General features: G+C 51.0%; 1 protein-coding gene across 1 annotated transcript; it reads left to right on the forward strand.

The window, feature by feature from the left end:
- The first annotated feature begins 444 nt into the window (after positions 1-444).
- Positions 445-7,257, forward strand: SRXN1 (sulfiredoxin 1). The gene is made up of 2 exons (XM_065893387.1): positions 445-654; positions 4,908-7,257. The coding sequence occupies exons 1-2, from the start codon at positions 445-447 to the stop codon at positions 5,109-5,111; spliced, it is 414 nt and encodes a 137-aa protein (XP_065749459.1). The 3' UTR covers positions 5,112-7,257.
- Positions 7,258-19,219: the final 11,962 nt, after the last annotated feature.

Raw genomic sequence — 19,219 nt, forward strand, 5'->3', positions numbered from 1 at the left:
CCAGGTTTTGCCGACTCACCCTCGCTGGGCAGGTCCAGCCCCCGCCAACCCTTGTCCCCGCCCCCGCCCCCGCCCCCCGTGACCCTGAGTTAACCCCGAACTGTGCGCCACCCGCGCCCCTCCCGCCCCACGACCTGCAGACTCACCCTGAGTCAGCCTTCCCCGGCGCTTCCACTCCCGGGACGCCGCGCGGCAAAGGGGAGGAGGCGAGGCGCCCCCCAGCGGAGAGCCAGAGCTCCGCACGCGTCCCGCAACGCCAGGAGAGCCGAGCGAAGGTCCCGCAGGGGCGCTCGGGGTGGGCCAGACCACTGTGGGGCCAGGGGAGAGAGGCGCTGTGTGGCTGTGCCCCCCGCCGCCCGCGCGGAATGGTACGGCCCGGCCGGGGTTAAAGACCTGAGAGTAGGCGGCGCGTCCCGAGACCGCGCAGGCGGCGGCGGCTGCGTGATGGGTCTTCGCGCAGGAGGAGCCCTGGGCAGAGCCGGAGCTGGCCGAGGGGCGCCCGAGGGAGCTGGGCAGAGCGGCGGCGTGCAGGGAGGCAGCATCCACTCGGGCTGTATCACCGCGGTGCACAACGTGCCTCTCAGCGTGCTCATCCGGCCGCTGCCGTCTGTGCTGGACCCAGCCAAGGTGCAGAGCCTCGTGGACACGATTCGGGTGAGGCCCGGGGGAAGCCGGCCACTGGGAGGGCTTCGAAGGAGGGAGGTCGCGCTGGACACGAGATGGGACTGGTTCAGTCTCAGCTGGAGCACGGCATTCGCTGTGTGACCTTGAGCAAGTGGCTGGGCCTCTCTGGGCCTCTATTTAGTCATTGAGCAGGGAGATTGGAGATGATTAAAATAACGATCCTGATTCCTATATAGTACCTGAAGTGGCCAGGAGCTGTTTTAAGTGCCTGAGCTTCTTCATGCCAACCCTATGAGGTAGATACTACTACTGTTCCTCTTACAGACGAGGAAATGAGACACAGAGGATTCAAGCACCTTGTCCAAGGTCAGGCACTTCAGAAAGTGGCACAGCCTGTCCCCCGTGCCCAGATGCATGGCCACCACCTTATCCTGAGATAACCTATGTGGTCACTTCAGGCAGTGGCAGTGGGATTGGGGGTGTCCTGGCTGCTGGGAGGGCCTTGTTTGAACTGGAACTGGGGAGGACAGAGTCAGCTGCATCACAGAGAGGGTGCTCAAGAAGGCTGGGGTGATGCTGGCAGAAAATTTGGGGGAAGGAGGGGACATGTGTGTCAGGTTAGGCCTGCATGGCATCTTGTCCCCCTCCCCCAGACCCTTGGAAGGTGGCCATGTGTGACCTACCAAACACCTCTACTGGTAGCCCGATTGTCTTTCAGTTCTAGAGTTTACACTGCTGTTCCCACTGCCTGGAACTGCTTCCCAGGTAGCCACAGGGCTTGCTCCCTCGTTTGGGTCAGGTGCCCGCTTCCCATCAGCCCAGGCCTCTATAGCTCTCCCCCTAACCTGAGGTATTTCTCCTTGAAGCACTTATGTCCACCTGAGTTATATTCTACATTTGTTTGTGTTTTACTGTCTCTCCTCCCCGTCTCATGCGAACTCCACAGGAGCAGGGATTTTGTCCTGTCTTGACTGTTTCCATAACACTAGCACGGTGCCTGGCTGTCTGTGATGGATCTGGCCAGGGATGCACTCTCCCACTCCTGGGCCTTTGCACAAGCTTTTCCCCTGCCAGTAAAACTCATTCATCTCCTTACTGTTTCTGACTCCTTCTTGCTCTTCCTGTCAGTGTCAGTGTCTTCCCTGACAGCCCCTGCTGGGTTAGGGGCCTCCTGTGGGCCCCCAGCCACCTGCATGCCCACCAGCATACCTCTGATCCTACTGGCTTGTAATTGCCTCAGACACCTGTCTTCCAAGCCAGAACGATATGCTCTGTATTAGTTTTCAATGGCTACTGTAACAAACACCAGAAACGTAGTGGCTTAAAACAAAGACAGGTTTTATTATTTTATAGTTCAGAACCAAAATGGGTCTCGCTAGGCTCAAATCAAGATATCAGTGGGGCTGCATTCTTTTCCGGAGGCTCTAGGGGAGAATCCCTTTCCTTGTCTTTCCCAGCTTCTAGAGGCCACCCACATTTTCAGCTCATGACCTCTCTCCTCCGTCTTCAAAGCCAGCAACATCAGACCTCCTCTTGTTCCTCTCTCTTCCACCTTTAAGGTCTCTGGTGATTGCATTTGGCCTGTCTGGATAACCCAGGATAATCTCCCCATCTCAAGCTCCTTAACTTAATTCCATCTGCGAAGTTCCTATGCCATGTGAGTAACATATTCACAGGCTCCAGGGATTAGGACATGGACATCTTTGGGGACCGTTATTCTGCCCATCCATCGTCACACCTCTGGTGCCAGCACAAGGCCTACCTGGCACAGCTGCCTCTCTCTGCTGCTCCACTGCCGGGCAAGCTGTGCTCCGCGCCTCACTTGCATCAGCTCCCTGACTTCATTAGCAGCCTGTAGGGTGTCTGTTCCCATCTTGCAGATGAGGAACAATGCCCAATATCAAGGGTGCTTGCTTACCACCCCTGCCCACACTCCCCCCACCCCCCACCCCACTGCTCTGGGTAGGAGCTGAGATTCAAATTCAGGTGTGCCTGGTTCAATAGCCCCAGCTTACAACTGCTGGGTCTTACTGCTTGAAAATCATTTCGAGGATAAATGGAATAATGAATCCATCGAAGCAGCCTAATAAGAGACTACCCGAGAGCCCGTGGTGGGAGGTCTTCTAGCAGCTCACACTTAATCCGGTCTCCCCCCTACCCCATCCCTCCCTGCCCCAGCCTTTCCCTATATAGAGGACTACCCATTCTCCATCTAGATGCTCAGGCCCGTAACAGGAAGTCAACTCATATTCTCCTCCTTCTCTTCTCCTCACATTCACCTCTCCCCCGGGATCTTCCCCCTAAACATGTCCCAAACCTGTCTACCTCTCCCTGACCCCCTCCATGCCCTCACCCAGGACAGCCACTTCTGGTGAATACCTGCTGAGGCCTCACCTCTGTCTTCCCTGCTTTTGCCTTTGTCCACTTCACCAAGCCTGCTTTCCCAGGACAACTTTCTAGAATGTTCTTCAGATCATGTCACTCTCCTCCAGGGCCTAAGAGGTATAAACTTTCAGTTATAAAGTAAATGAGTCATGGGTATGAAATGTACAGTGTGGGGAATACAGTCAATAACTACGTAGTATCTTTGTGTAGTGACAGATGATTAACTAGACTTAATCATGGTGATCGTTTTGAAATGTATAGAAATATCCAATCACTGTGTACCAGGAACTAACATAGTATTATAGGTCAATTATATTTCAAAAACAAATAAACAAACAAACTCTTTGGAAAAGAGACCAGCTTTGTGATTGACTGGGGGGGGGAGGGGGGTAAGGAGAGGGAGAAGTGTGTGAAGGTGGTCAAAAGGTACTAACTTCTGGGCTTCCCTGGTGGCGCAGTGGTTGAGAGTCCACCTGCCGATGCAGGGGACACGGGTTCCTGCCCCGGTCTGGGAAGATCCTACATGCCGCGGAGCGGCTGGGCCCATGAGCCATGGCCACTGAGCCGGCGCGTCCGGAGCCTGTGCTCCGCAACGGGAGAGGCCACAACAGTGAGAGGCCCACGTACCACAAAAAAAAAAAAAAAAAAAAAAAAGGTACTAACTTCTGTTATAAGATAAATAAGCATTAGGGATGTAATGTACAACATGATAAACATAATGAACACTGCTGTACATTATATATAAAAGTTGTTGAGAGAGTAAAATCCTAAGCGTTTTCATCACAAGGAAAACATTTTTTTTCCATTTCTTTAATTTTGTATCTATATGAGATGACGGGTGTTCACTAAACTTACTGTAGTCATCACTTCATGATGTTTGTAAGTCAGATCATTTATGTTGTACACCTGAAGCTTATATAGTGCTGTATGTTGATTATATCTCAATAAAACTAGAAGAAAAAAATAAGATAAATAAAATGCTCCAGGGCCTACCCCCTGCTACCTTTCTGACCTCTTCTACTTCTCAATCCCCCGAGTCCACTCTGATCGCACTGGCCTCCTTGCCATTGCCTGCAATACAGTGAGCCTGTTCTGGCCTCAGACCTTTTGCATTTGCTGTTCGCTCTGCCTGGAATGCCCTTCCCACGGCTAATACACAGTGTGTATTATTGAGCACATTCCATGTGCCAAGTGTTGTTTGAAGCAGTTTATGTCTATTAACTCACTAAACCCAACAGTTCTATGAGGTGGGTGTGTCATCTTCATCCCCATTTGATGGATCGGGCAACTGAGGCACAAATATGAATTGCCAAAGGTCACAGAGCAATTAAGTGGCAGACCTGAGATTTGAACCTGGCAGTCAGGCTCTTTCTTTAAATGACTCCCCCTCTCTATCTTCCCCAGGGGACTGCTCTGTGTTCAGGTCTCTGCTCCACTGTCAACTCTGAGAGGCCTTGTGGACCCCCATCCCTGTCATGTCAACCTGCGTTACTGTCTTCATAGCATTTATCACTCCAACATTCACTTCTCCATTCCATCAGCCCCACTAGACCAAAGTCCCATGAAGGCAGGGGCTGTGTCTGTACCTTATTCCCAGAGTCTAGAACAGTGACAGATAATATACATGTGGTCTGATGAATGGTTAACAACCTGGGGGAGCCCTGATTTGTAGCATCTGCCCACTTCCCTGGTGTAAATACTCTCACTGTGGCTGATTTTCATGCTACCAAGGTTTTGTCAACCAACTCACAGTTGCCTCTGTGTAACAGTTGCCTCTCACAAGCCAGCACGAGCCAGCGTGAGCACCTGGAGGAGCTCAGCCCAGGTTAATAAAGTCTGCTTTGCAAACTGTCCAGCACTGTGCCACGCTCATTCACCTTGCACCCTCTTCTCTCCAGGAGGATCCAGACAGCGTGCCCCCCATCGACGTCCTCTGGATCAAAGGGGCTCAGGGTGGTGACTACTTCTACTCCTTTGGGGGCTGCCACCGCTATGCAGCCTACCAGCAGCTGCAGCGAGAAACCATCCCTGCCAAGCTTGTCCAGTCCACCCTCTCGGACCTAAGGGTGTACCTGGGTGCTTCCACGCCAGACTTGCAGTAACAGCCTCCTTGGCACCTACCACCACTGCCACGAACCCGGAAGACGCACCTGGCCTCCAGTGGGCTGAGCCATGCGAAGGTGTAGCAGGGGTGCATTGTCTTTGTGCCTGGGGGGCAGGTCTAACTCGAAGCACCCTCTTTCTTAGCTGCAAGACCTTGGATTCATGACTGAACAGTGTGGGAGCCCCACTTCGCACCTCGGGGAGAATGGGTCGTGTGTTTGCTCTTGAGGGATTATTGAGAGGGTGAGATGAGAAAGGTGATGGGCTTGGAGAGTCACGTGCTGCTGGCTCCAGATTCCCAAGGACAAGGATCCTTTTGCATTTCTGTCTCTATATATCATATCGTGTGAATACATTCATCTGCAAGTAAAGGAAAGCCTAGGTTCCAGTGGCTTAAACACAGAGAAGTTTGTTTTTCCACATAGCATGAATTCCGGAGACAGTTGGCTAATGGTATTGGTTTAACAACTCAGCAAAGTTATGGCACACGTCTCTGGGATCCTTTCGGCCTTTCCCACATTGCATGTCACTTCATGGTCACAGGATGGCTGCTGTACCTCCAGCAATCATGACTGTGTTCAAGGAAGAGCGGAGTTGGGGAGGAAGAAGGGCCCAGCCAGCTGGACCTGTCAACTTCTATCATAAAGTCAGGCCTTTTTCAGAGGCCTGTTTCCTGCTCTGTTCCCCTGTGTATTTCTACTTAGGTCTTCTTGGCCCAAACCAGGTACAGTTGCCACCCCTAGCTGCAAAGAAAGCTAAGATGGCAGGAACACAGCTGTCACAGTTTAGTAAATCAATCATATCCCATCTCCTAGAACTGGCACACTGCCTCCTAAATAATATTGGAATCCCCTTAACAAGAGAGAAGTGAGGAATTGTGTATCAGTTAGCCATTGCTGTGCAACAAACCATTCCAGAACTTGGCAGCTAAAAACAAGTTGTTTATTTGCCTAAAATTCTTTGGGTTGGCAATTTGGGCTGGGCTCATCTGGGCAGTTCTGCTGATCTTGCTTGGGGTCACTCGTGGGGTTGTATGCAATCAGCTGTCACCCCAGATGGGGCTGGATGGTCTCGGATAGCCTGACTCACTTGTCTGGCAGTAGGTAGGCTATTGGCTGGGTGACTTGGTTTTCCTCCATGTGTCCTCTCCAGCAGGTTAGTTCAGGCTTATTTTCATGATATCATCAGGGCTCAAAGAGAGAGGGAGAGGGAGGGAGGTGTGTGTGTGTGGAGGGAGGGGAAGAGGAAGGGGGAGAGAGAGGAGAAGCTCCAAGGCTTTTTTGAGTTTTAGGTCAGAATTGGTACAATGTCACTTCTGCTAAGTCCTTCTGGTCAGAGCACATCAAAAGTTTTGCTTAGATTCAAGGGATGGGGAAACAGACTACACCTCTTGGAGAAACTACAAAGGATTCATGGCATTTTTCTCCACCTATCACAGATGACTTTGGATAAGCAAATAACAGTGTTTCTTTCTCACTGTTCCTTTCTCTCTTGTACAGATCCTTGCTCTGTCCAGGCTGAGGTCACTAAGACACTAGACACTGTCCTGACCCTGCAGAGGGAAGGAAGTGATGGGGCAGTGGGTGGTCTCTCCCGGGGCTGGGCCCACTCTAGGAGGGGCATCTCTCATCATCTGTACTGGTGGGTTAGGGGGCATGGGTAGGCCAGGTGGGATGTTCCAAAGGGACTTCTGAAATCCTAGAGTCCTGGGGGGAAGGGAAGAGATAGGGGAAGGGTGCAGAGTGAGGCGGGCCTTGCTCTCACTGCCCTGCTAAGGGAACTAGGTCACTTGCTGTTTTCAAGCTTCAGTTTCTCCTGCTCAGTAATAAAGACAACAGCTTTCCCACCCATTCTCTGTCCCAGGGAAAGATGACTGAGGTGACCAATGGAATTTAAAAGGTATGTAGTCATAAATGCAGTGTGATATCCTGGATTGGATCTTGAAAAAACAACAACAAAAGGACCTTAATGGAAAAACTGGAAATCTGAATGAGGTCTGGATTTTAGATAATTTTACGAATGTTGACATTGGGGTAGGCTGGGTGCAGAGTGTATGGGAACTATCTGTACTATATTTGCAACTTTTCTGTAAATTGAAAATCATTCCCAAATAAAAATTTATTTAATAAAAAGGGAGGCATAATTGCTTTAGACCAATGGTTCAGGCTCTCAGACGGGTTTGCTAAGCACCGATGGCTGGACCATACCCCCAGAGTTGCTGATTCAGAAGGTCTGGGATGGAGCCTGAGAATTTGCTTTCCTGCCAAATTCCCAGGTGATGCTGATGCTGCTGTTGAGGGACCGCAAGGTGAGAACCACTGATCTAGATAGCATCAATTATTTTCAAATACGGTGACAGCCCCCTTCACCTCCAACGGAGAAGAAAGAGCTGGGTCCCAGGAGATCCACGTTCTGGAACCAGCTTGTGCACCAATTCCATATGAAATTGGACAGGCCCTTCCCTGGCGCTTTTCCCAAGCCGTCTAATGGACTTTACCCCTGAGGTTTGTAGTGAGGGTGAGGAAGCTGAGGGCATGCTTTGTAAGCCGCTGTCATGAGGTGCCACTGTTTCATGTAAGACACCTGCACCCACTGAGGTAGAGTAGCACAGTGGTTACCCCTTCTTGAAAGGACTTTCCCTTCATACAGGTAAGGCCCAAGGAGGCAGCGCTAGGCATACTGCTAGGCACTGGGAGGAGGCTGCACAACACACTTGGAGCGGGAGCGATTGTCGTTCTTAAGGAAGAGGAGCTGGGTTTTGAAGGGTGAAACCTGCTGGTTGCTCTCCGTGGAGGCTGAGAGCTGCATTTCCCACTTAGGCCAGCAGGTGGTGCTGCTTTCTGGCCTGCCCGAGCTAGGCTGGGCCTCCAGCCCACTGAGCAACTGCTGTGGGAAGGGGATGGATGGAAGGTGTCTGGCTGTGAGGGATGCCCATCAGCGGCCCAGAGAAGCCAGGGCTTCAGGTAGGAGAAGGAGACCTGGCTGGGAGTTTGGAGTTTCAGGTTTACTTACCTGTCCAATCTTGCTCTGTGGCCTTGTACACATCATGACCTCTCCAGGCCTGTCTTAGGACTAGGGTCTCTACGCTGGGTGGTGTGCTGTGTCAAATTGTCTCAAGCTCAGCAAAGGCGGCACCTCCTCCAAGAAGCTTCCAGATCCTCCAGGCTGAGCTACATGCCTCTTCTGGGGTCCCCCTGATCCAAAAGTGTGTCCCCTCCCCAAACAAACTACTGCCCCAGGGAACTTGCGTCCAGTGAAAGGCAGTGTGTAGGGACCCCTTATTTCCCTTACTGCCCTGGGACCAACCCTTTCACCACGGTAGACTTTTTTAACATTTCATTTTCACAAGTTATATGTGCATACATTCACCTTTTAAACATTAAGATAGCAAAATGCTAAATAATTAAATATTAACAAAATAAAATATGAGAAGCAAGCAGAAGCCCACCATGAGTCCTAGTGCCTCCCTACTCTTGTCAATGTTCATGAATTTGGTGTATACCCTTCCAGACCTTTTTCTGACTTAGTAGTTGCTTGTGTGTGCGTATAAGTAAGGAATGTTTTCTTTTTTTACTTTCTTTTGCAGATCACATTTCTTCCCTGGTGATGCACCTTACCATCCACCCCATTAGTGCCTCTGCTCTTCTCCCAGAGTATCCCTCATTCTGGTCGCTTCCTCAGAGGGGCCTTCCTGACCACACTGTCTAAAACAGCCCCCTCCCCCATCATTTTATCGCTGCACTGTTTTATTTTTTTCATGGCATTTATCTCACTCCCTGCAATTGTCTTCTGTTTCTGTTTATGACTCTCTCGTCCACTAGAACGTAAGTTCTCGAGGCAGGACCTGATCTGTCTTATGACCGTAGGCCCAGTGCCAAGAACCACCTGACACATAGCAGTTATTCAATAACTGTGTTAAATGAATAAATTCCACATAGGTCTAGCTCATTCTTTGAATTGCTGCATGGCATGCCAGGGTCTGTATATAACCATGTATTAGTCATTCTCCTGTTAATGGCCATTTACGGGGTTACTGTTATTTGCTGCTGTGAACACCTTCTGCCATCAACTCTGTGCTCACTCAACTGTGTACGTAGGAGTGGGACCGTCTAGCCGGTGCACAGGCGCTGGCAAATCGCTCTCCAGATTGGCTGTTCCAAGTGCTTTTCCCAGAGTCTGGGGGGCAGCTTTCCGTCCCTGCACTCCAGCCGGTGCTTCTTAACCTGTTTTGGGTCATGAACACAGTTGAGAATCTGAAAGAAATCCGTGAGCCCTTTCTCCAGAAAGACACACACACACAAATCTTTCGGGCAATTTCTGGGGATTCGATGGCCTCATCCCCCAGGTGGCCCTGTATCGAATGGTTAGGATCCTAATTGTCTCATCGTGTGGACAGGAATGCTGAGGGGGTGTGCAGATGGGGGTGTGAATGAATTAATAAATGGGATCAGTTTTATGAGGCTAAAGTGGTCAGACCCTGATCTGTCTCCAGTCAGAAAAAAACACCTGTCTTGGAGAGGGTGGGCGCGTGCAGCCCTACTCTACCCTCGACCAGGGGGCCCCCAAGGATGAGCTCCAGAGGCTCCCTGGGCTAGGTCTGGGCGGCTCCACCTGTCAGCCCTGGCAAAAGGTAGGCCAAGTCTGGCATCCAGGGTCAAAGCTGGGAACCAGGGAGAGGCCTTGACTGCCTTGGTCCGGATAGGGGCTGCAAGGCATCCCTCCCTGCCTCCCAGACAAGCCACATTTGCTTCCATGTTCCCAGGCAGCCTCTGGGGTTCGCATCCCGACTCCAGATCTTCTGTCGAGCAGGAACATAGGGAGTGCTCATTACAGAAAGGCCACCACCACCACCATCATCATACCATCATCATCACTTCCGTACCGGATGCAGTCGTCCCGACAGGTGGATAGGGAGGAAATTATCTTCCCTGTTGGACAGATGGGTAAACTGAGGCCCGAAGCGTAGCAGCGACCTGCCGCAGAGGCCTGGCGAGCGCAGCCGGGTTAATCGGCCGCACACACGGACCCCCCGCCGGCCCATCCGCCCCGCCCTCCCCGGCGGCCCCTTCCCCGGGCCTGACCCCCCGGCGCTGCCTGACAGATGACCTCAGCTGCCGCCAATCCATTGGTTCCAGCTCCCAGGGGGAGCGCAGAACAAAGCGCGCTTTGTGGTGGGGCCGTCCCCTCCCCCGGCGCGCTGCCGCCGGGACCCCCTCCGGAACTCCGCGCGACGCCCCCCGGCCGACAGCCGTGTAATGTCTTCCAGGCCGCGCGGCTCCTTCCAGAGCCCCGGAGCCGGGCTCTCCTCCCCCGCGGGGGCTCCCCGGACGGCGGGATCTGGGGGCGCCCACAGCGGGAGGTTGTGCGGGCCGCCAACCTGTCCCCCGGGAGGGAGCGGGGGCGGGGCAGGAGGCACCGGCACCAGTGGCCCCGGGTGTGGGCACGGGGCAGGTGCTGCCACCTGACAATCTTAGAGCTACAGCATGGGGTGGAAAATGCTGGTGACGGTGTTACTATTATTGTTGTTGCTGCCATTACTATTATTGTTATTATTTTGTGGTTGTGAGGGGGAATCACTTTCGACAGACCTCCGTGTGAATCTTGGCTTTAACACCTGCTGGCCATGGGACCTTGGTGAGCACGTTCACCTCGCAGAACGACAGCAATAGTAGCCAACATTTCTTGAGCACCTACTGTGTGCCAGACCCTACTAAAGGCTTAAAGGCTTTATTGAACTCGTTTAATCCTCACAGCAAACTTAGGAAGGAGGAGTTATCACACCCCTTTTACAGAGAAGGGAACCCTGGCTCCAGTTGTCCTAGAGACAAATTCACCTCTTGAGCCTCAGTTTCCTTGTCTGTAAAATAGGCTCCCCAAGAGCTGTTCATTGCTCATTGGTCTTACCTCCTTCCAGTTGAGGACACAGGGCTGGGAGCAGGTCCCTGGCTTGCCCAGGAGCACCCAACATGTGTCCTCCCCGAGTCCCCCTGTCTTTTGAGGACTCTCCGTGGAGGGCACCGCACCTGCTGGTTCCTGTTGGGCTTGTAGGGGGAGGAGGAGTTGGAGGGTCTGCCTGCATCTGAAAACCTTTCCCCTGAGAGAGAAGCTTCGCTGTCCTGTGGTGCCCTTGCGGGTTGAGGGGGTGAGGGCAGGGAGAGAGGGACGCCATGCCCAGAGAGGGGACCAAGGGGCCACGGAGGGGGCTGGGAGTGGCTGCCCCCCACCCTTCACACACTCCCTGGACGTTCATTCTCCCATGCACCTACTGGGCACCAGGCACTGCTCCAGGTGCTGGGAACATCAGAGTACCAAACAGATGGAAACTCTCATTCTCTTGAAGTCCACTCAGGGGAGAAGAGCAAGAAAAACACACGAAATACACGTAAAATGTAAACTGCAATATCCGATAGTGATAAGGGCTGTGAGGGAAAAGCAGGGGAAGAAGAAAGAATGAGATGGGAAATATCAACTTCATTAAGGTATTGGACCTCTCTGAGGAGGGGGCATCGACCTGAAAAGAGAGGAAAGAAACCCTGTGGATGTCAGAGGGAAGCGTGTTTCAAGCAGGAGGAATAGCACGTGCAAAAGCCCTGAGGTGGGAGCCTGCTTGGAGGACCCAAGAAACAGCAAGGCAGCCAGTGTGGTGGGGGCAGCCTGGATGGGACAAGGCTGGGCTGGGCAGCTGACGAGGTGGGAGAGGTGGGCACCGTCAGCCTGGGACTTTGGCTGGGAGCCACGTGAGGCTTGGAGCAGAGGAGGGACCCGGTGGCTCTGGCTGCTGAGTGGAGCAGGGATGGGAAGGGGGTGAAGTGGAGGCTGCTCTGTCACCAGAGCCCCAGGTGATGGTTGGTGGATTGGATCAGGGTGGAGAGAAGTGATCAGAACCTGGATGTAATTTGAAGATGGAGCCCCAGAATTTTCCAACGGATGGAACTGGATCTGAGGGATGAGAGTGAGAGGGAAGACTCTGGCGACCCCCAGATTTGAGAGTCCACCGGCCCTTTCCAGAAACTTCACTGCAGGCCAGAATGTAGACACAGTCCCCGGGGTGAATCCCACTCTGCTGCTGGTGTCCTGGGAGACTCGGCCAAGCACAGGACACACAGTAGGGCCTCCAGTTCCTCAAGGGCACAAAGAGGAGATGAAGTTAGAAAAATGTTTCTTAAAATTCTGTCAAGAGCCTCCTTCGCAATTTGGGCCACTTGGGACAGGAGTGCTTAGTATCACCTTCAGGGACCACTGTTTTTAAACTGTTAAATCTATTTGCTTTTGTTCTACTTAAACAAACAAATATTTTTTAAGGAAACGAGATAGCTGGACTAAATGGAAATCAGTAGCATGTGACATAAATAAATGTGACTGTCAATGTAAACAGTGTAAATATAACACTGTTACTAACTTTGTCCATATCTGACTGAGGCTGTGCAATCTCTCTCTCTCTCTCTCTCTCTCTCTCTCTCTCTTTCTCTTCCTCTAGCTCTCAGTAGCAACTGTTTGAGAGACCCACCCCACCTCCACCAATCCAGGACTCTCTCCAGGACTGGAAGAGATTGAAAAAGGATTAATCATCTTGCTCTCTGTGTCCTCACCTTTTTTTGTTTTATTTAACAAATGAAAGCACTTACCATGTTATTTAAATGCTTCCCAAATGTAGAGGCATTTAATCCTCACAACCACCCCATGAGGTGGGTACACCTATTATCCCCACTTTGCAGATGAGGAAGCTGAGGCTCAGAGGGATGAGGCCCCTGCCCGCAGTCACACAGCAAGGATGAGGCAGAACCAAGATTCAAACTTAGTCAGACCCATTCTGGAGGCCACTCACTGTCCTTTGAAGGCATATCATTATCACTATGGAAGTACCGAACTGCTGGAACTGGAAGGGTCTTCAGTTACTTTTGATTCAGTATGTATTTATTGTCTACTAAAATGTAAGTCATATTATAACACCATTTGCTTAAAAGTATTTGAGGATGGAATCTAGAAAACAATTCCAGGCTCCTCACCATCGATGCCCTGAATGACCTGCCCTTCCCACCCCCCGACAACCCCCATCCCACTCCAGCCAGGCTGGCTGCCTCACAGTTTCCAATTGCTTTCTGACCTCAGGGCGTTTGCACTTGCTCTTGCCTTTACCTGGAACGCCCTTCCTCTGGTTCTTCTGGCTTCTTCACAGCCTTTAGGACTCAGCTCAAATATCAGATCCTTAGAGGGCCTTCCCTTGCTCCCTCATCTCCCCCATAGTTTCCCCAATATTCTCACCCTGCTTTTTTCCTTTATAGTTTGTAATTATTTTGTTTATTTGCCTGTGTACACGTTCTTTGTCCTACTGCCCTTCTATGATGTAAGTTCTGTGCGAGTGGAACCTAGTATGCAGAGCAGCTAAGCATCTGGGGTGAAGAGCTGAGAGAAGAGCAGACTGGGGTAGGGGGCATTTGGGTTGTCCCCAGATAGGAGAGCAGATGTGTCTATGGAGCCACAGAGAGCAGGGGGTTACCAGGAAGACCAACTTAATATGAGGAAAGGTCTTTCACATAGTCCTAATGCTCGGACATTGGAAAGGGCTATGTCGTCAGGTAGTGAGCTCTCCGTCACAGGGGCTAGGCAAGCTGAGAAAGGACAACCCCTGATCAAGACCACCTGATATGTTGGGGCTGTGGAGAATGGACTCATTACCATAAATGGGGTATTCATTCACTTGCTCATTTACCCATCCGTTCACTATTCTGTCTTCTATCTATCCATTTATTCACTGACTCCATGTTTCCCAAACTGTGCTGTGTGTTGGACAACTTTCATGACTTGGCCACGCCCACAGGGCTTCTGTGCTTAATATCTTAAATATATATATTATGTACATAATATCTTCAGTCAGCCTTGGGAGGCCGACTGCAATTTAAATATATTCAATATATGTGTTTTTAAATCAACTTTATTGAGGTATAATTTACACACAATAAAATGCATCCATTTAAAGTGTACAGCGCAACACATTTTAACAAATATACACACCCATGTAACCACCACCTCAATCAAAACAGAGAACGTTTCCATCACTGTCACAAGTTCCCTTGTGACACCAGGCCCCCAGCACCAGCCTGGTCCCAGACAATCACTTTATCAGAAAATTCCAACACTTCTCCAAAGTTTCTCCAGGGCCAGTTTGCATTCCCACCAGCGTTATCCAAACATAAATGGAAAATCAGACTCCCTTACCACAAATAAAAAGTGACAAAAATGAGTAAAATGGAAACAAAACAGTGTTCTCAAATTCTAGCTGAATACCATTGCCTGTAGAACTTCTGGGTCCAGCTATCTCCAGATGAGAGAGAGAGAGAAAGAGAGAGTGAGAGCACACCAGTGATCCACAGGTGTTAGAAAGGTGTTACCAGCATCCTTGGAGAATTTCTCCTTGGCCTATTGGAAAATCTGGGAGACAGTAAATGACTTTCTCATGGCGAATTTGTTATTTAATACTTTGTTGCTGTTCACCCACATCATCTTTGGTCCACTCCCACCATCACCCCACTGATGCAGTTTCCATATTTGGGAAACATCACAGCTTCTCATCTCCACTTTCATCCACCCACTCATTCATTCATTTACAAAACAGGTGTTTATTAGCTATTGTGGGCCAGCTGCTGGAGCTATGGAGAAAAACTCTCAGCCTTGAGGGTAGCATAGTGGCCAGCACATAGTAGACTGTGAGCAAATATCTGTTGAATAGATTGTTGTGGGATGAAAGACACAAATACCCATATTCTCCTTGATACTCTAAGCTGTTGCTCTAACAGAGTCTTCCTGGGGTAATCAAGGAAGGCTTCCCTGAGGAGGTGGCCCTTGAGCAGAAACTTGACCACCTCCTTCCACTCATTCTCCTTCCACTCATTTGACAGATCGGGAAATGGAGGCACAGAGAGGTAAAATGACTTTCTCAAGGTCACACAGGAAGAAGAGAGGAAATGAGAGATGGGCAGAACCTAGGATTCAGGGCCCCAGCCCACCATTTCTCCCAAGGGCTGGGCCAGGTCCCAGACCAGCAGACAAGAGAGCAGGGCTGAGGAGGGGGCTCTTAGGCCCTAAGTCTGGAATCCATTTGCTCTGGCCCAGTAATGTTTTCCCAGGGAGAAGTAGGAGGCCCTGGCCCTGCCCCTGCCTGTCCCCCATCCCCCCCCACCATCTGCTCCCTGTTTATTTATTTATACTTAAGTCTCACCTCCCAACCCTGCCAGGGGCACAAAACATACTGGCATCCCTGCAGAGAGGGGAATGAGGGGGAGAGAGGCACTGTCAGCCCCCATAGTCAGGGGAAGCCCAGGTCTGAGAGCCCTACTACCCTTGCAGGGACCAGCTGTGAGGCCTCCAGGCTATGTGACTGCTCAGTCCTCATCTGTAAAATGGGGTTAATAATAGGATGACTATTTTTACCAACTCATGGGGCTGCTAGTGAGGACTCAGGAACGGGCTTAGGACAGTGGCTGCCACAGACAGGCTCACAAGCGTTTCTGTTGTGCTGTGTGACCTTGAGCAACACACTGCCCCTCTCTGGCCCATTCCCTCATTTCTGCAACGGTGGCTAGCTGCACTATCTAAGGGGCTCCAAGCCTAATATCCTAGGATTTGTGAGGGCTACAACCCCGGTACCCTCCCCAGGACCCGCACCCCTGGCCATGGCTGAGATGGATAATTGATGCCAGCCCCTGCCTCCAGTGGATGTTGACTTCCAAAATCCCCTAATCTGCAGGGGAGACAAAATGACACCTTCCCCAGCCCTGCGCGAGGCCAGGGAAGCCCCTCCTGCGACTTTACCTCGGCTCCTGGAATCGTCCCCCCGGAAGGCTAGTCCCGGCTGCCATCCACAGAGGTGCTGCTGTGCTGATTCCACTGCAAATGCAAATCCCAGGAAAGGGGGCCCAGCTGCTCATTAAAGATAATTAGCTCAGGGTCTGTCAGCTGGGAAGGCGGCTTCTGGAAGGGCTGCTCCCCGGGGCTTTGTTCTGGTGCCGCCCTCCAGAGGCCCGGCCTCCTCCTCCCTGAGCTGCAGTGGATGGTGGGCACCCACCCCTCCCCAGATCGATTCTCCCCTTTGTCCCTTGTTCCCCTACCTGAGTCTTCATGCCCCCAGGCCCCATTCCCCTCTCAGTGTACAGCTCCCCTTCTGAGCCCCACCTCCTTCTGTTCTGCCAGCTTCCTCTCTGTGCCCCCAGCCTCTCTCTGAGACCCTCTCACCCTCACCAAGTCCCTGTGTATTTCACTGAATCCTCATTCCTCTCTCTGCACTCACGTCTCCTTTGAAGCCCCTCTTCTCTCACTGAGCCCCACTCCTCTCCCTGCATCCCTCTCTCTCAGTCCACTTCCACCTCCAGCCCGCCCCCACCCCGATCCCCCCACCCCCTTGCACACCACACACTGCTCAGGCACTCACTTGGGATGCGTGTGTCAACTAAAGGGCTTTTGGGGGTCACGGGGCATCTAGATAGACCCTCCACTCTGGGGTCCACACTGCCTTCTGGTAGCCACAGGGGGGCAGATTTCTGCAAAGGAGAAAGGAGAAGAGGCAGGGCTGAGGGCCCGCCCCATCAGGGAGTGATCACCCATCACCTGAACCTCAGGGGCAGAGACTGGCCCATGGCTGCGAACACAAAGACTCAGCGGCCCCAGGGGACTTATGCCAGGAGGGCTCTTGGGTCAGCAGGCCTGGCCCAGTTCCACATTTCTTCTGGGGAGGGAAGGTGAGTCTCCATAACCAGAGAGGGACGAGCAGTGGGCGTTTTAAGAGGCCGATGGGGCGGTTGTGGAGACAGTACCCAGCCTGCTGCACTGCCTGCTGGACCGTGCAAAACATGTTCCCTCTTCCTTGCCCGGAGGAAACTGAGGCTGTCTTTTCACAGGAGAGCCTGAGCTGCGATCAGACCAAGCCGAGCTCACTCCATATCCTAACTTCTTTCCACTACATCCAGGCCAGAGGGAGAGGAGAGGATGTGGGTGAGCCCTGCCCCGTCCCCCTGGACGGCACTGCCTGGTCAGAAGGGGCTGGGGGAGCAGCAACCCCAAGGAGGGCAGGATATAGGGGGAGGGAGAGAGGAGGCAGGTGTCTGTGGGATCCTCTCTCCTCGCCTCCTCAGGCCTCTCCCCAACCCAAAAGGGCCCCTGACCCCCCCTACCCCGTTCTCATCTGGCCTCCATGTGCTCACCCTGCACCTGAATACACACTCCCCGACGATCTGTCTTGGGCTGTCAGAGGATCAATGGGGCTCCCAAGGCCCGGCCCAGCAGGAAGCTGCAGGGTAGTCCCTAACGAGAGCTAAGAAGGAGAACAGGGTTGTGAGCCTGGGTCTGGCATCTCGATGGGGCAGCCTCTGGAAGTCCTGGCTCCCCAGTGGGGAGACCCAGCCACTCTTTTGTGGAGGGGTCCCAGGCTGCTTTCCAGGTTTGCTTCACCTTCTAATTTTGGGGACCTGTTCCTTCCCCACTCTGGGTCTCGGTTTCCTTATTTGTGAACATGAAGGGATTGCATCTCAGGTGGAAATAAGGTTCTAAAATCAGCAAGAGATCTCTCTTTATGTGCAAATATAAAATGGTCTCCAAAATGTTAAGTGAAATAAAGCAAGATGCAGAGCGATGTGTGTATTCAGCTACATTCTGTGTGCATCTAGCTCTCAAAGAGGTACATGTGTGTATTCGCCTGCCTAGTGTATAGTGTGCATAGAACACTTCTGGAAGGACACAAAGAACAGCAGAAATAGGGGCGGCTGAGGGAGAGGAACTGGTGGCTGGGATGGGGTAGGAGAGAGACTCATACTCTTTTGTACTGTTGAATTATTGGTCCATGTTCATGTCTTCTTTGGTCAAATAGGAACTATATTTAATGCAAAATATATCATCCTGCTAGGATGTACATGGGTAGGAAGTATGAAGAGAAGCAGAATATCTTCAGAGTCTCAGTGTGTCTCCCCACAGATATTTATTAATGATGAAGGGAAAAATAGTAACTCTACAGTGGGCAAAATTGGCAGAGCCCACCTTAACCAAGTGATCAAAGTGGACGTTGATAGTAGTGGGGCAAATTGACATCATATGCCCCCGATAGGAGCTCTGTGAAGTACACAGCATCACTTCTGTGGTCTTATTGCCTGAAGCACTTAATATGAATCCAATCATAAGGAAAGATTAAAAAAAATCCAAATAGAGGGACAATTGACAAGACAAGTAGCCTATACACATTCAAAAGATGTCAAGGTCATAAAAGTCAAAGAAAAACTGTTCCACACAAAGAGACTAAAGAGTCATAAAAACTAAACGGAATATGTATCCTTGATTGCAGGCTGGATCAGAAAAAAAAAGTTTTTGTTTGTTTGCTTTAAAGGACATTAGTGGAATAATTGGCAACATTTCAATAGGTCTAAATGTAGACAATAGTATTTTATCAATGTTAATGTCCTGTTTTTTGTATCTGTACTGTGGTTTTGTAAGAGAATGTCCTTATTTTTAGAAAATACACATAAAGTCATTTAGAGGTAAAGAGGCATCATGTCTGCAACTTACTCCCAGCAGTTTAGACAAAAATGTATGCAGAGACAGAATGGTAAAGCAAGGGTAATAAAATGTTAACATTTGAGGAACCTGGATGAAGGGCACACAGGAATTCTTTGTACTATTTTTGCAACCTTTCTGCAAGCCTGAAATTGTTTCAAAATAAACAGTCAAGTAGAGACTTGGCAGAACGAACATTTAGTGGGCATACTTGGTGTCCAGATGCTGTGCTAAGTGCCTGGTACACACGGTCAGATTTCATCCACATAACAGCCCCATGAGAAAGGTGTGACTATTTCCCCTTTGGGCAGATGAGGACACCGCGGCACAGAATGAAGCAATTTGTCCAAGGTCACCCAGCTGGAAGGAGTGATGCCAGGGACTCTTCTTCAACAACATTCTATAGCTCTAGGAACGAAGGGCCTAGGAATCCGAATTCTAGGCTATGAATTGAGGGCTGTGAATTGTTTTCTCAGCACCGAGATTTTGCTGCTATTGGAAAAGTAGCCTGATGTCATTATTTACCCTTCCATGAAGCATTCATTCATTAATTTATCTGTCCAACAACATGTAT

The sequence above is a fragment of the Phocoena phocoena genome, chromosome 15 (genome assembly GCF_963924675.1).
Source record: "Phocoena phocoena chromosome 15, mPhoPho1.1, whole genome shotgun sequence".
NCBI classification, from domain to species: domain Eukaryota; kingdom Metazoa; phylum Chordata; class Mammalia; order Artiodactyla; family Phocoenidae; genus Phocoena; species Phocoena phocoena.

Coding starts and splice junctions, on each gene's coding strand:
- SRXN1 (XM_065893387.1), top strand. CDS start 445: ATGGGTCTTCGCGCAGGAGGAGCCCTGGGCAGAGCCGGAGCTGGCCGA. Junction 655..4,907: donor GCCTCGTGGACACGATTCGG/GTGAGGCCCGGG, acceptor TCTTCTCTCCAG/GAGGATCCAGACAGCGTGCC.